Source organism: Sebastes umbrosus, chromosome 6, assembly GCF_015220745.1.
Source record: "Sebastes umbrosus isolate fSebUmb1 chromosome 6, fSebUmb1.pri, whole genome shotgun sequence".
NCBI classification, from domain to species: Eukaryota; Metazoa; Chordata; class Actinopteri; order Perciformes; family Sebastidae; genus Sebastes; species Sebastes umbrosus.
Genome location: NC_051274.1, coordinates 2,121,548 through 2,136,238, shown reverse-complemented (window position 1 = coordinate 2,136,238; position 14,691 = coordinate 2,121,548). Strand labels below are relative to the sequence as shown.

Here is a 14,691-nt window from a genome sequence, read left to right as displayed (position 1 = left end):
GGAGTTACAGTGAGGCTCCTATTATATGGACTATGTGAGAAATATCTGTGATGTTTGTGATCAGATGACGGCACCTTGTCAGACTGAGTTACCTGGACCTTCAGTTTCATGTTTGCTTTACTAACAGTAAGATGATGGGCTCAAGCCTGCTGGAATGTAGACACCCATTCAGAGTGTACACAACACACACACACGCACGCACGCACGCACGCACGCACGCACGCACGCACGCACGCACGCACGCACGCACGCACGCACGCACACACACACACACACACACACACACACACACACACACACACACACACACATCCACGTAAATAAGAGCTGGTACCTTGAACTTGAGGATGAGATGTGTGAAGTGGAATTCAGCCTCCAGGTTCAGTCTGATGCTGACATTCTCCTGTCCTGTGGAGGAAACAACTGTCACTCAGTGTCATAACAACACTGTTGATGTCTCCGTCCTAAAGTCACTGTCTGCTTGACTGAGAGACTGTTAGGAGACCTTTACCATCCTTCAAGAAGTCTTCCAATATGAGGTCATAGATTTACACTGGCCTCACGTCTTTGAACATCAACAGCATTCCTCCGTATTTTGACATAGACTCAGTTCATTATTTTGTAAAACCCTTGTAAAATATAGAAGTTCTTTACCATTAAAATATAACAAATAAATAATAAATATTCCTACAGAGGCGGTCAGCAGCAACATGAACACACTGAGCATGTTGTCGTGTACTGTTACAGAGTAAATACACATGCACAGACACACACCGTTGACAGACTGCCACCAGGTGTTGCTTCCGTTGGGGTCCATGAGGTAGATGACGTTTTCGATGAGGTGGCTGTTTCTGTGGCGGTGCAGCTCATAGCGGTGCTGGGAGTTACACTCGAAGCACTTGTCTGACTCCTGTCAAGGAAGAAAACACACATTTACTCTGGGAGAACTTTTCCTCAGATGTTTTAGAGACGATGATGAAGAAATAATTGAAACATTTGATGTGATAAAAATAATAAGCAGGCTTGCTGATATTTTTTTTAGATTTGTACCAAAAAAATCTAGTGGGTCAGTAGGGGCATACTACACCCACTAGTGGGTTTTTATCATCTAGTCACATGGTAGATCACTGAAAGAAGGAATAAAAGAACACGACGGCGACCTCTAGTGACCGTAGTAATTATGACAGGAACAGAAGCTGAAGTGAGGGCTGACAGGAGGGTCAAACAAACACAGGACTATCACCCAGGTGACCGGGGGTCACATCCTTAGTGAAACCAACAATGTTATTACCTCCGCCAAGGCCGAAGGCCTAGGAAGGAGGTTATGTTTTCACCGGCGTCGGTTTGTTGGTTTGTTGGTTTGTTGGTTTGTTGGTTTGTTTGTCTGTTAGCAGGATTACTCCAAAAGTCCATGATGGATTTGAATGACATTTTTTGGAGGGGTGGGGTGTGGCACAATGAACAATCCATTCGATTTTGGTGGCGATCCAGGTCATGATCCGGATTCAGGATTTTTTTTTTAAGAACTCTGATCAGCCTGAGCATTAAGACCATAGGGTATAACACATGCGCAGTGTAATTGATGACGCGTTGATGACGCGTTGATGACGCGTTGATGACGCGTTGACGACGCATGACCCCGCCTCCTTCTGGAAGCAGAGAGATGTGTGTGTGGTTATGTGTGCGGGAGCTGCTGTCCGCGGTGAGAAAGAACAAAGTGGTAGATGACGGGATGACAGACAAGGTAGTGTAACGTTATACAGACATAACAAGGCTGCTGAATGAGAGAGGCATCCGCCGATATGTTACACGGAAACACACCGTGTTAATAATGAGCCAACCACCTCACGATACCGCCAGCTGTGAGCTGTGATCTGTTTTTAAAGTCACGTGTTGGCCGAGGTCTGCGCTCTCTGAGGGCAATTCTAGTTTTAAATAAAAACATTAACTTTTTTCCTAAACTTAACTAAGTGATTTTGTTGCCTGAACCTAAAGCAGAAGCTGTTCTGTTTGTGTTGAAAACGCAACGTTACATTTAGTTTTACAACGTGTCACTTTTAAGTTTCTCTTTCACTTTAACAAGGTAGTAGGGCCCTAATGACCCACATCTATGGTGAACACTGGCTCACTGAATAGAAACGGGTGATAACAGCCTGGCTCCTCCTCCGGCCAGGAGCAGAGCTTCGCCTTGCTGCTCCGCTGGTCACCGCTGGGAGCCGACACTACGCTGCCAGAAGTGAAGTTCCTCGTAGTAACTTTAAAAAACATACATTTTCTAAGAAAGTTAAAATATTACACAACAATAGGCTAATTAGGCCTAAATAAATGTATTTTTTTATTTGAAATGTGTCCCCCACAGAGTCAGCTAGACAGATTTCCGCCCTTGGACTAATGTACAGTGTCAGTCAGCCCTGTGATAATAGAGCTGTTTCCTCAGATTAAGGATTTCATCTGTCAAGCTGAAATAATGTGGGTAATGTGCCCCTGTGTGCCAATACCAGTGTGAATGGGACACAAGCCAGAGGGGACTGGATTGTGTCTCCACTGGGTCAAAAGATTAAAAAGGAAGAATAGTTGGAGAGAGAAGAGAGGGAGAGAGGAGAGGCACACGAGAGGAACAAAGACAGAAGGAGGTGTGTGAGAATAACAGGCGTCCAGCAACGCTGCTTTAAGCTAAATGCTAATATGCTCACTTTGACACTGTCCACATGCTGATGTTTAGCAGGTATTACCATGGTTCACCATGTTCACCATCTTAGTTTAGGGTGTCAGCCTGCTAACATTTACTCATTTGCACTAAACAACGTGCAGCTGTGGCCGATGGGAATGTCATTAGTTCATGTAGTTTAGCAGGAATTTGGTCATCAACCAAAGTATTGAAAAATAAATCATTTGACCTGATGATGGCGCTAGATAGAAATCCAGAGGATCTTCAAAGTTCTTACGTTTCATCCTGAGGGGAACATGATCGATCCATCCGATATTTGTTGAGATATAATAAAAAACAGAAATGTAATCCTCATGGAAAAGTCAGGGTTTTTTCAAAGTCAACAGGCTTCATCCTCTTGGGACCACAAATGTGTGTACAACATTTTAGGCCAATCCAGCCAGTAGATGTTGAGATATTTTACTTTGGCCTGATGATGGCGTTCCATCCATCCATTTAACGGTTGTTGAGATATTTCACTCAAAACCCCAAATGTCAACGTCATGGTGGTGTTACAGGAAAAGTCAGTAGGATTCATCCTCTGGGGACCATGAATGTCTGTACAAACTGTCATAGCAATCGATCCAATATTTACCAAGATGTTTCAGTCTGGGCCGGAGTGGTGGAACATTACTATCCCTAAAGCTACACCGCTAGCATGGCTAACAACCTCTAATCTAGAAGAGGATCTCAGCTGACTACAGGAAGGATGTACAGTAATAAACTGCAGCATCAACGACTGAGATGAGGATAATGTTTTGAGGTATATTGATGTCAAAAGATTTGAGAGAGCTCAAAACAAATTTGATGCTCTAATGAATCCACGTCTGTTCCATCCCAAAGGACCTGCAGACTGAGTAGCTCTCAGAGTTTGTTTTGTACTCTCTTATATCTGTTGTCACCAATATATTTCCATAAGTGGGAGAGAGGCGCGAACATGTACGATGAGGCACAGACATGAATGGAAGGGAAGGTGAAGGACAAATGAAGGGAAAACGCAGTGAGCTGGTGAAAAGCTGATATTGACGAGGCAGAAGAAGAGGAGGAAGAGCTGGAAAGGCAGAGGGTGTGGGAAAGATACATGAATGTGGGGAGCTCTGCCAAGAGCAGGAGCAGCAATCTGAAGGGGTTTAATAGAAACCGTTAGAGAGAGGAAGGTGCTGGAGAGAGAAGTGAAGAGGGTCTCAAACAGGACAAAGAGAGAGAGAGAGGGACATGCTGAGAGAGGGTAACATAAGGGGGTGTACATAAAGAGAGAGGGTAACAGTGGGTGTACATAAAGAGAGAGGGTAACGGGGGTGTACATAAAGAGAGAGGGTAACAGGGGGTGTACATAAAGAGAGGGTAACAGTGGGTGTACATAAAGAGAGAGGGTAACGGGGGTGTACATAAAGAGAGAGGGTAACAGGGGGTGTACATAAAGAGAGAGTAACAGGGGGTGTACATAAAGAGAGAGGGTGAGAGGGGGTGTACATAAAGAGAGAGGGTGAGAGGGGTGTACATAAAGAGAGAGGGTAGCAGGGGGTGTAAATAAAGAGAGAGGGTGAGAGGGGGTGTACATAAAGAGAGAGGGTGAGAGGGGGTGTACATAAAGAGAGAGGATAACAGGGGGTGTACATAAAGAGAGAGGGTGAGAGGGGGTGTACATAAAGAGAGAGGGTGAGAGGGGGTGTACATAAAGAGAGAGGGTGAGAGGGGTGTACATAAAGAGAGAGGGTAGCAGGGGGTGTAAATAAAGAGAGAGGGTGAGAGGGGGTGTACATAAAGAGAGAGGGTAACAGGGGGTGTACATAAAGAGAGAGGGTAACAGGGGGTGTACATAAAGAGAGAGGGTGAGAGGGGGTGTACATAAAGAGAGAGGGTGAGAGGGGGTGTACATAAAGAGAGAGGGTGAGAGGGGTGTACATAAAGAGAGAGGGTAACAGGGGGTGTAAATAAAGAGAGAGGGTGAGAGGGGGTGTACATAAAGAGAGAGGGTGAGAGGGGATGTAAATAAAGAGAGAGGGTAACGGGGGTGTACATAAAGAGAGAGGGTGAGAGGGGGTGTACATAAAGAGAGAGGGTGAGAGGGGTGTACATAAAGAGAGAGGGTAGCAGGGGGTGTAAATAAAGAGAGAGGGTGAGAGGGGGTGTACATAAAGAGAGAGGGTGAGAGGGGGTGTACATAAAGAGAGAGGGTAACAGGGGGTGTACATAAAGAGAGAGGGTAACAGGGGGTGTACATAAAGAGAGAGGGTGAGAGGGGGTGTACATAAAGAGAGAGGGTAATGGGGGTGTACATGAAGAGAGAGGGTAACAGGGGGTGTACATAAAGAGAGAGGGTAACGGGGGTGTACATAAAGAGAGAGGGTGAGAGGGGGTGTACATAAAGAGAGAGGGTGGGAGGGGGTATACATAAAGAGAGAGGGTGAGAGGGGGTGTACATAAAGAGAGAGGGTGAGAGGGGGTGTACATAAAGAGAGAGGGTGAGAGGGGTGTACATAAAGAGAGAGGGTGAGAGGGGGTATACATAAAGAGAGAGGGTGAGAGGGGGTGTACATAAAGAGAGAGGGTGAGAGGGGGTATACATAAAGAGAGAGGGTAACAGGGAGAGAGGAGAGAGGGGGTGTAACAGTGAACCAGTGGATTCCAGGGCAGCATTTCTTAATTAGGTTGTTGTCAAGGTGATTAAGCTGCTAACAACAACATGGCTGTTAAAGAGACTCGGCCCAGAGTGTGTGTGTGTGTGTGTGTGTGTGTGTGTGTGTGTGTGTGTGTGTGTGTGCGTGTGTCCGTGTGTGTGCGTGACCATGGGTGCACATACGCCCAATGTACATGTTGTAAGTGAATGTGTGTGTGCATGCTTGCCTTCCTCACCTCCCCTCCCTATTCCAGCAGAAATCTGCCCTAACCGTCCCCTCAGAGCCAACCCTCCTCTCTACACAGTAGATGTGAGATGAGTGTAGACGTTCTGTGTAGACGTTCTGTGTAGACGTTTTGTGTAGACGTTCTGTGTAGACATTCTCACTAGACGTTCTGTGTAGACGTTCTGTAACAGACGTTCTGTGTAGACGTTCTGTCTAGACGTTCTGTGTAGATGTTCTGTGTAGATGTTAAGTGTAGATGTTCTGTGTAGATGTTCTGTGAAGATGTTCTGTGTATATGTTCTGTGTAGACGTTGTGTGTAGACGTTCTGTGTAGACGTTCTGTGTAGACGTTCTGTAACAGGTGTTCTGTGTAGATGTTCTTTGCAGACATTCTGTGTTGACGTTCTGTAACAGACGTTCTGTAACAGACGTTCTGTGTAGATGGTCTGTGTAGACGTTCTGTAACAGACGTTCTGTGTAGATGGTCTGTGTAGACGTTCTGTAACAGACGTTCTGTGTAGACGTTCTGTAACAGACGTTCTGTGTAGATGGTCTGTGTAGACGTTCTGTAACAGACGTTCTGTGTAGATGTTCTGTGCAGACGTTCTGTTATTGACATTCTGTGTAGACGTTCTGTGTTGACGTTCTGTGTAGACGTTCTGTAACAGACGTTCTGTGTAGACGTTCTGTAACAAACGTTCTGTGTAGATGTTCTGTGTAGACGTTCTGTGTAGACGTTCTGTGTAGACGTTCTGTGTAGATGTTCTGTGTAGACGTTCTGTGTAGACGTTCTGTAACAGCAGAGAGTCCGCTGCAGCTTCACAGCATTTACAGGAGTTAAGGTCCTAGAGCCAGATGTCAGGTGTTTGTGAAGGAGTGGATGTAATGTAATAAAAAAGCATTCATCAGTTGTTAAGTAAGTTTAAGGTTGGATGTAAAATAAGTCATCTTCTCTTTCAGTCGGAGTAAACTGGTGTGGCTTTAAGACCCTCCCTACCTCCCTCCCTACATCCTCCTCTGAGCTCTTATTTATCCCCCATTAGTCAAGCCTGGTCAGCTCAACTATGAGGCTTTCTGCTCCAACAATACACTGATGTAAGTCTGATGTTGATCTGAAAACACGTCTTTGTCACACTACGATGGTGGCTTTAAAAAAACCCTGTTTCTTTCCACCTCAGTAACAACTCAAACATGATCTCAATCCTCTTATTCCTGCCTTTCTTTTTCCTCTTTTCTCTGCCTCCGTGTCTCTGTCTTCATCGCTTTCTCGTTCCCCTGTTTTCCCTCTCCTTCCTCACTGTTCCTGTTCCTTTCTATTGTCTAAAGTCACAGTTTTAGTTCAGGTGCGTCTAAGGGCCAAATCGGGGCCCCTTTAAAGGTCTTCATCACAGTTGTCTTGGCAGCAGCTCCCTAAACACACTGCTTCTCCTGGGATACATAAAGACGATGTAATCCGATCTCACAGGGAACAAAAAAAGAACGGAGGAACAAACACAAATGATTGATGAACTTCTGGACATTTAAATGTTTGGTGAGGGCCTCTAAAGTAGCTCCTGACAGACCTGGGTTTATGCTCCAACAGGTTGTCACCACATCCTGCCCCGTACTACAGCGGAGGGCCTCTCACCAATCAGACTATGTCAATCATGTTCACCTGGATGTTGACACTGTTGCATATTCCTGCCCTGAGGCAACATAGGTGCAGGCACATACATGTAGAAGCACGGAAACGCATGTAGAGGTGGATGTCAACATGATGGTGAACATGTCAGGAGAGGTGTCATGTAGGGCAGAAAGAAGAGCTGTATACTGTAGAGGTGAAGGAGAGAGTGCTGCATCACACAGGTATGACTGGGACACAAAGCTAAACTACCATCTGTATCTCCAGCTCTGTCTGTGGCTCTATCTTATATCTGTTAACCATGAACGTCAGTGAATACAATAATAACACATGATTTGTGCTCGAACACCAACTTCTAGAAAACAAAAAGCCTAAACTGAGTCTGGCGCTTCGTCCACACTAAGAACGTCTGGAGCGCGTGGCGGCTGCGTTGTGTGGTGGCGGCTGCATAGCGTGGCGGCTGCGTGATTGACGCGGCGGGTGTTCACACCAGCTGCGTGTCTGCTGAGTTTCGATGTCTGTATCTGTAAAAGATGTTACGGAGATGAAAAAAGTAAAGACTTATTTTTAAATCAACACTTCCTGCTTTCATTTCAAAATAAAAGCCCTCAAGCGTTTTTTCTGTGGACAGAATTCCTTCATTTGTTAACACGAGGCTTTTATGCTGAAATATGTGCAGGACAGTGTTGAACATGCAGTGACTTAGAGAGCTCCATGAATGAATATAGTACGGGGTTTTAATTGTGGATTATTACTATTATTTACAAATTACCACACGTTTCTTAACCTTTCTCTGTCTAAAATAAATATAAATGATATTTATAATGAAATTAAATGGAATTATGAAAGGCAAACTCTATGTAGAAAGAAAGGGCTGACAGCAGCAGCTGCAGCAGAAACGCAGCTGGTGTGAACACCCAACGCATCAATCACGCAGCCGCCGCCGCCGCCGCCACGCGCTCGCGATGTTCCCAGTTTGGACAAAGCTTAATGCTGCATTCACACAGCATGGTTCGGTTCGGCACGGCTCTACTCAACTCGATTCGTTCTGTTTTGGTATTCCATTAGTAGAAGTTGTGGATGGTACTTGGTACCTGGCACCTCGGTCGAGGTTCCAAGCGAGCTGAGCCGATACTAGAAGGTGGAGTTAAAACACTGCTGACCACTGATTGGTCAGAGAGAAACATCACTAGAGCAACACCGGACATTAGTGATGAAAAGACCGGTTCTTTAAGTAACCCAGTTTGTGTTGTTCACCCGCCACCAGCCAACCGACTCACGAACAACTCGTTAGGTTCTTTTGGTTCACCTACACCTGGATTCACCCGTGATCGTGAATCGAGTTAACTCGTTCCTCTTTAAGAGTCGTTCAAAAAGAACGATCTCAGAAGAACAAATCTCACATCACTACGGGACGCCCTGCACACTAGCTAAGAATCCGCCCACACTGAGAGGGTAATATCTGCAGAGAAAAAGACCTGGTATCAAATGTGAGTTGAGTCAAGCCGAACCATGCAGTGGAAATAAGGCAAAGCCTGAAATACAAAGCTGTATAACTGCTGATGGCCCGGGTGGAACAAATAGAGAAACTAGAACAGAACTAGTCCGAATGGGATTGGGACAATTTGCATGAATTTTCCTTAAAACCTGAAGGTTGTGTTTAAAATGGGAGGAGGCCCAGAGGAAGGTTAACTTGGTCTGAAATGTCTCTCATGGTCATTTTGCATGAACATTAAGATGGTCTCCAACTTCAGATGGTCATATTCCCATTGAACAGATAAAACTAACACCTGTAACCTGTGTAACATCAGTCAGTTTTATCTGGTGAAATGGGATGAAAGCTTATTGATGAATCTCTTCTGTGTTTTTAAGCCTAAAGCTTGAAAGTCATTCTGCTTTGTGTGTGATGTCAGACAGTCAGACAGTCAGACAGTCAGACAGTCAGACAGTCAGACATCCTGACTGAAACATCCTGACTGAAACATCCTGACTGAAACATCCTGATTGCATCACCAGGCAGGAGCCTAACGTCTTGGACACACTGTCCACACCAGGGATGGTGTGAAGGAAGCAATCATGAAGAGAGAATGAGAGAGAGAGAGAGAGAGAGAGAGAGAAAAGAGAGAGAGAGAGAGGAGAGAGATGGAGGGAGTGTGTATGTGACTAAGGTGTGGCTGACTAGTGTGTCTACACCTGGGCCTGATATTGAGAGGCTGGGTAGAGTCGGGGGGGCCTTGCTCATGGAAACCAGGCTACAAACAAACAGACAGATGAACAAATGAAGATGGATGAGTGCATGAAAGAGACAACAAACAACCAGTAAAACCCAATCTTACTTTCCTTTAAGGGATAACGTTTGTATATTGTCCCATGTTGTAGTGTCTGACTGACTGACTAACCTTCTGATACTGGTCCAGTATTGAAGAAGAGCGCTGCAGACGGCAGCTGATCACAGGCTGTAACATGGTGCTATGAGCTGGCAGCGTCATCTACGTCCACTAACATGACAGGCTCTGATTGTTGTTAGAAGTGTCTGACATTACGGAAAGAGCCTCGCTCAAGGAGAAGTCTCGTTGTGAGGTGATGTGTTGCCTAGTAGAATACATTCATGATGGAAACGTGAGTGTTTGTTGTGTTGGAGTACAGAAAGTGTAGCTCAGGGTTATCTAAAAGATTTTCAATGTCACGGCTGAATATTGAGATGATTTCAACAATGTGGATGAGCTCTTTGAATTCAGGAGACTGGCGGTGTTCCTGTGGGTGCTGTGACCTTATGACCTCAGAGGAAGACTGCTGTAAAGAGTGGGAGCTGTTGCTGCCCGGTATTCAGATTTCACAACGAGACTTCTCCTTGAGGAGTTGGACACAACACCGGATCAAGTGGAAGGTAAGAAAAGAGGTTTTATTTCTCTGTAAGGTCCTCTCCTGTCTGAGCCTTTCAGTGACAACAACAAACACTTTTAGTGGACGTAACGTTACATTGATGCTGCTCACTGCCCTCGCAGCTTGTTTAGCGGCTGCTGGTTACAGCGTTCTCCCTGGTTGTCCCCGTTAGTCACTAAGGGCGTTTTCCCACCTGTAGTTGGTTTGCTTTGGTCTGAATCAGGGACCAGATTGTTACCATGCTGCATATTGCCTCGAGTTTGGTTTGTGTTCACACGGCAGCATTTACAAGTGGACCAAAATTTTGGTGCGCAAAGAAACTGCTCTCTAATTGGTCAGAAATTCCATGCTGGAAAACTCCCGGAAGTAAACAAAGAAGAGCAGACTTCTAGAACGCAACAATGGATGGACAACTACGCAGCTTGATCTTGGCCCTGGTCATCTTTTTTTTTTTTACCTCATAGCAATTTTTCCCTCAAGGCAACGATACAGTTTGAAAATGAGGCGCGGCTGCGACTGGAAAACAATGTATTGATGCTCTGGAGTCGCCGAAGGCGCATATCAAGACGTATGGAGGACGGAGGAGGAGGCGTGCATTAACCCTCCTAAACTGTGACATGCTCACCGGCCGAAAACATTTCCAAAGAAATTAGGCAGGTGTGAGTACACCTGTAGATACAAAAACGTGGGAGAATAGGGTCCAGGTTGAAGACCCTTACTAAAGGGTGTGATGTATTGTAAAGGGGGTGTGAGAGGTGGAACAGGCAGGTGGGAGAGTCAAGGTGAGTGTTTATGACTTTTATCATAGCAGTGACTGAAAATGTAAACTGTGGAGAGATAAATGTGAATCACAGCACATAATGTGATGGAGGTGCACATGGAGGAAGAGATGAACGTGCATGATTAACCAGCAGGAAGGTGTGAATGGAAAGAATCAACCTGACCTGCAGATGGCTGACTATGCAGTAGGGTTCCGGCCCGTTCAGGCCGCAAGTAGAGGTGGCGGTGAGGTTGACGGCCCGTCCAATCAGAAGGTTTCCTGTCGCTGGGTAACAGCTTCCATCCATGCAGCCATGAGGGCCTGATTGGAGTTCCTGTCCAATCACACTGAGAGCTGGAGGAACAAAGGAGACAATAATGACTCTACTCATCGTGTTGATAATTTGGAATTTGATCATTTGTTTCAAACTAAATTTCACTTGATTCAAGAACATCGCACTTCATAAGAACCTGAAGTAAAGGGAGCTGGATGTGGGTACAGTATGTATCCAACAGGACTTTATACGAAATAATGTTGGCAACACATTCAATGACAGTTTACCACAGCATCTCAACTGCTCCCTGCTCATATGCCATCTGCTCTTCATTTGAGTGTGTTTCCACCTGTACCGATGTAACAAGAGCTAACAAAGATGTAAAATGTTCCCTAGACTGATACATCAGCCAGGCAAATACTGTATATACAACAATATTAGCTTATCGCAGATGTAACGTGTCATCATACGGCATGGCCGCTGCTAGCCATTTGGGTGCCCTGGGCGTAATTGCTTTGTGATATTATTTCAGAATAAAAGCCTTGTGTTAACAATTGAAGGAATTATGTCTACAGAAAAAAACGCTTGAGAGCTTTTATTTTGAAATGAAAGCAGGAAGTGTTGATTTAAAAACAAATCTTTACTTTTTTCAGGTCTTTGAAATATTGTACAGATGTCTAGATATTGAAACTGTAGTAATCTTGCTGGTATGATGTCAATATACTGTCAAACGATCACTTTGACTGTCTGTTGTTGCTGTGAACCGCCGGCTCGCGTTAACAATAGGCGAGGCCTCGAATCTCTAGAAGACACGCAGTGCCGCTGTGTGGCTGCTCTAACCTGTTAACACGGACAAAGAAATAAAAAACAACTGGTAAAGCAGCCACCACGCGTTGCTCACACGGGAGGTCTGGACAGGCCGGCTCGAGTTTGTCCGGTGCAATGGAACAAACCACAGGATGATGGAGGAGGGGGACACCATAATTACCTCCGTTTGTTTGTTTTGTTTGTTTGTTGGTTGGTTGGTTTGTTGGTTGGTTGGTTTGTTTGTTGGTTGGTTTGTTGGTTGGTTGGTTTGTTGGTTTGTTGTTTTGTTGGTTGGTTTGTTTGTTGGTTTGTTTGTTTGTTGGTTTGTTTGTTTGTTTGTTGTTTGGTTGGTTGGTTGGTTGGTTGGTTGGTTTGTTTGTTGGTTGGTTTGTTGGTTTGTTGGTCTGTTGGTTGGTTGGTTTGTTTGTTGGTTTGTTTGTTTGTTGTTTGGTTGGTTGGTTGGTTTGTTGGTTGGTTTGTTTGTTTGTTTGTTTGTTTGTTTGTTGGTTGATTTGTTTGTTGGTTGGTTGGTTTGTTTGTTTGTTTGTTGGTTTGTTTGTTGCTTGGTTGGTTGTTTGGTTGGTTGGTTGGTTGGTTGGTTGGTTGGTTTGTTCGTTGGTTGGTTGGTTGGTTAGTTGGTTGGTTGGTTTGTTGGTTGGTTGGTTGGTTGGTTGGTTGGTTGGTTGGTTGGTTGGTTGGTTTGTTTGTTTGTTTGTTTGTTTGTTGGTTGGTTGGTTGGTTGGTTGGTTTGTTTGTTTGTTTGTTTGTTTGTTTGTTTGTTTGTTTGTTTGTTTGTTTGTTTGCTTGTTTGTTTGTTTGTTGGTTGGTTGGTTTGTTGGTTTGTTGGTTGGTTGGTTAGTTGGTTGGTTAGTTGGTTGGTTGGTTTGTTTGTTTGTTGGTTGGTTTGTTTGTTGGTTTGTTGGTTTGTTTGTTGGTTGGTTGTTTGGCCGGTTGGTTGGTTGGTTGGTTGGTTTGTTTGTTGGTTTGTCCGTTTGGAGGATAACTCCAAAAGTCTGCGATGGATTTGAATGAATGAACAATCCATTAGATTTTGGTGGCAATCCGGATCTTGATCCGTCTTCGGGAATTTTTTTTAACAACTCCGTCAGCCTGTGCATTAACACCACAGGGGGGCAGCGACGTACATGAAACCTGCCTTGGCGGAGGTCTGCGCTCTCCGAGTGCACTTCTAGTTCCTTTTATTATTTTGGGCAAATATGTAGATCTTTGTATTGCCTATAATGGTCTAATGATTCAGATTGTAGTTGTTGCACTTGTGCTTCATCTTAAATTTAAATAATTCATCATTATGATTATCATGATGATGATCATAATTGTGGTGCCCCCTCCAGCACTTGGTGCCCTACGCACAGCGCGTGATGCGCGTGGTGGGAGCGGCGGCCCTGCCATACAGTATGGGTAACAAGAAAATGTGGTAGAAAAATGCCAAAGATATGTTTGAGATCATCTTTTGTTCACTGTTGTAGAGAAATTATGCTTTCATGGTTCTGAATCTTTTAAAGTCCTTCACTCTTGGCATGCTTCATGCTCTGGTGTCTGGAGGTTCAGATAAGATGGAGACCTTGTAGATGTTCCTGACTCCTGGTAAACAGTCTGGACCGAGGGTTACACAACAATGTTTTGGCTCCTCCGTGGTGGCGTGATCATACATGATTCTGTATGACGTGGAATACACTGTATAAGGCTGAGTTACTCTTTGGCCCCCCTGAATCCACCAGCTTTCTGTGTGAAAAGCTCGGCCCACTGTCATCCTGTGTGAAACCTTCCACAAAAAACCTTTGGATGATTTCTGATTCTGCTTTTAAGTTTGATAAACAGATGAACTCTGTGGTGAGAGGCAGCTTCTTCCAACTGCCAAGCCTAGCAGAAGTTAACCCCTTTTTATCTTTCCATGACTGTGAAACAGTAATCGGTGCTTTTATTACCACTACCCTTGACAACTGTAACTCCCTCTACATGGGAGTCAGCCAGTCTTCACTGTCACGTCTGCAGCATGTGCAGAACGCTGCTGGAAGCTTTTTAACTGGTTCCATATTCCCTCCGTACTCGCTTCCCTCCTCTGGCTCCCCGTCACTTTTAGAGTTCATTTTAAGACTTTATTATTTGTCTATAAAGCACTTCATGGATCGGCTCCCTCCTACCTATCTGCCCTTTTAACTCCCTATATCCCACCTAGGTTACTCAGGTCTTCTGATCAGTCACTTCGGTCATCCCTCGGGCTCGGCGGAAGCTAAGGGGCGACCGCGCCGTCTCAATTGCGGGCCCCAGTCTGTGGAACAAACTGCCCCCCCCCAACCAGATCTGCTCCTTTTACAGAGCCTTTCAAAGCACAGCTCAAGACTCTTTTCTTTGGCTTTTGAATTGGCCTTTTATAAATGCTCATAATAACAGTCTTTTTACTCATGGATTTTATCTTTGTCTCTGTCTGTGGATATGTGTGAGATTTTGTTGTCTGCTCTGTTGACCTGTTTTTATTCTGCCTATGTCTGTAAAGCACTTTGGTCAGCTCAGGTTGTTTTAAATGTGCTATAGAAATAAATTTGACTTGACTTGACTTATATCTCTGACCAGGTACACCAGCTGGGCCGGGAGCTCTCTGATCACATTTTTCCAGATTTCATCCGCCATAGAGCACTGACCAGTTTATCGTTCAGCTCCACTTAGTCAGTACTAGGGATGTCCATAATTAACCGTTTAACTGTTTAACCGACATTAAGCATTTTAACCGATTAACGCCATCTATTAAAAAGGTTAAAAGAAATGTTAATAATT

At 44.7% G+C, this 14,691-nt stretch overlaps 1 protein-coding gene across 2 annotated transcripts in view; it reads right to left on the bottom strand.

Annotated features, from left to right (window-relative positions):
• Positions 1-14,691, bottom strand: part of lamb2l (laminin, beta 2-like) — a 78,140-nt gene that overhangs the window by 28,570 nt on the left and 34,879 nt on the right. For both annotated transcript variants that reach the window (XM_037773154.1, XM_037773153.1), the window contains exons 3-5: positions 11,002-11,171; positions 775-910; positions 335-408 (exon numbers count right to left, since the gene is read on the bottom strand). In XM_037773154.1, coding sequence (XP_037629082.1) covers positions 335-408; positions 775-910; positions 11,002-11,171 — 380 coding nt within the window. The remainder of the gene's footprint in view (positions 1-334; positions 409-774; positions 911-11,001; positions 11,172-14,691) is intronic.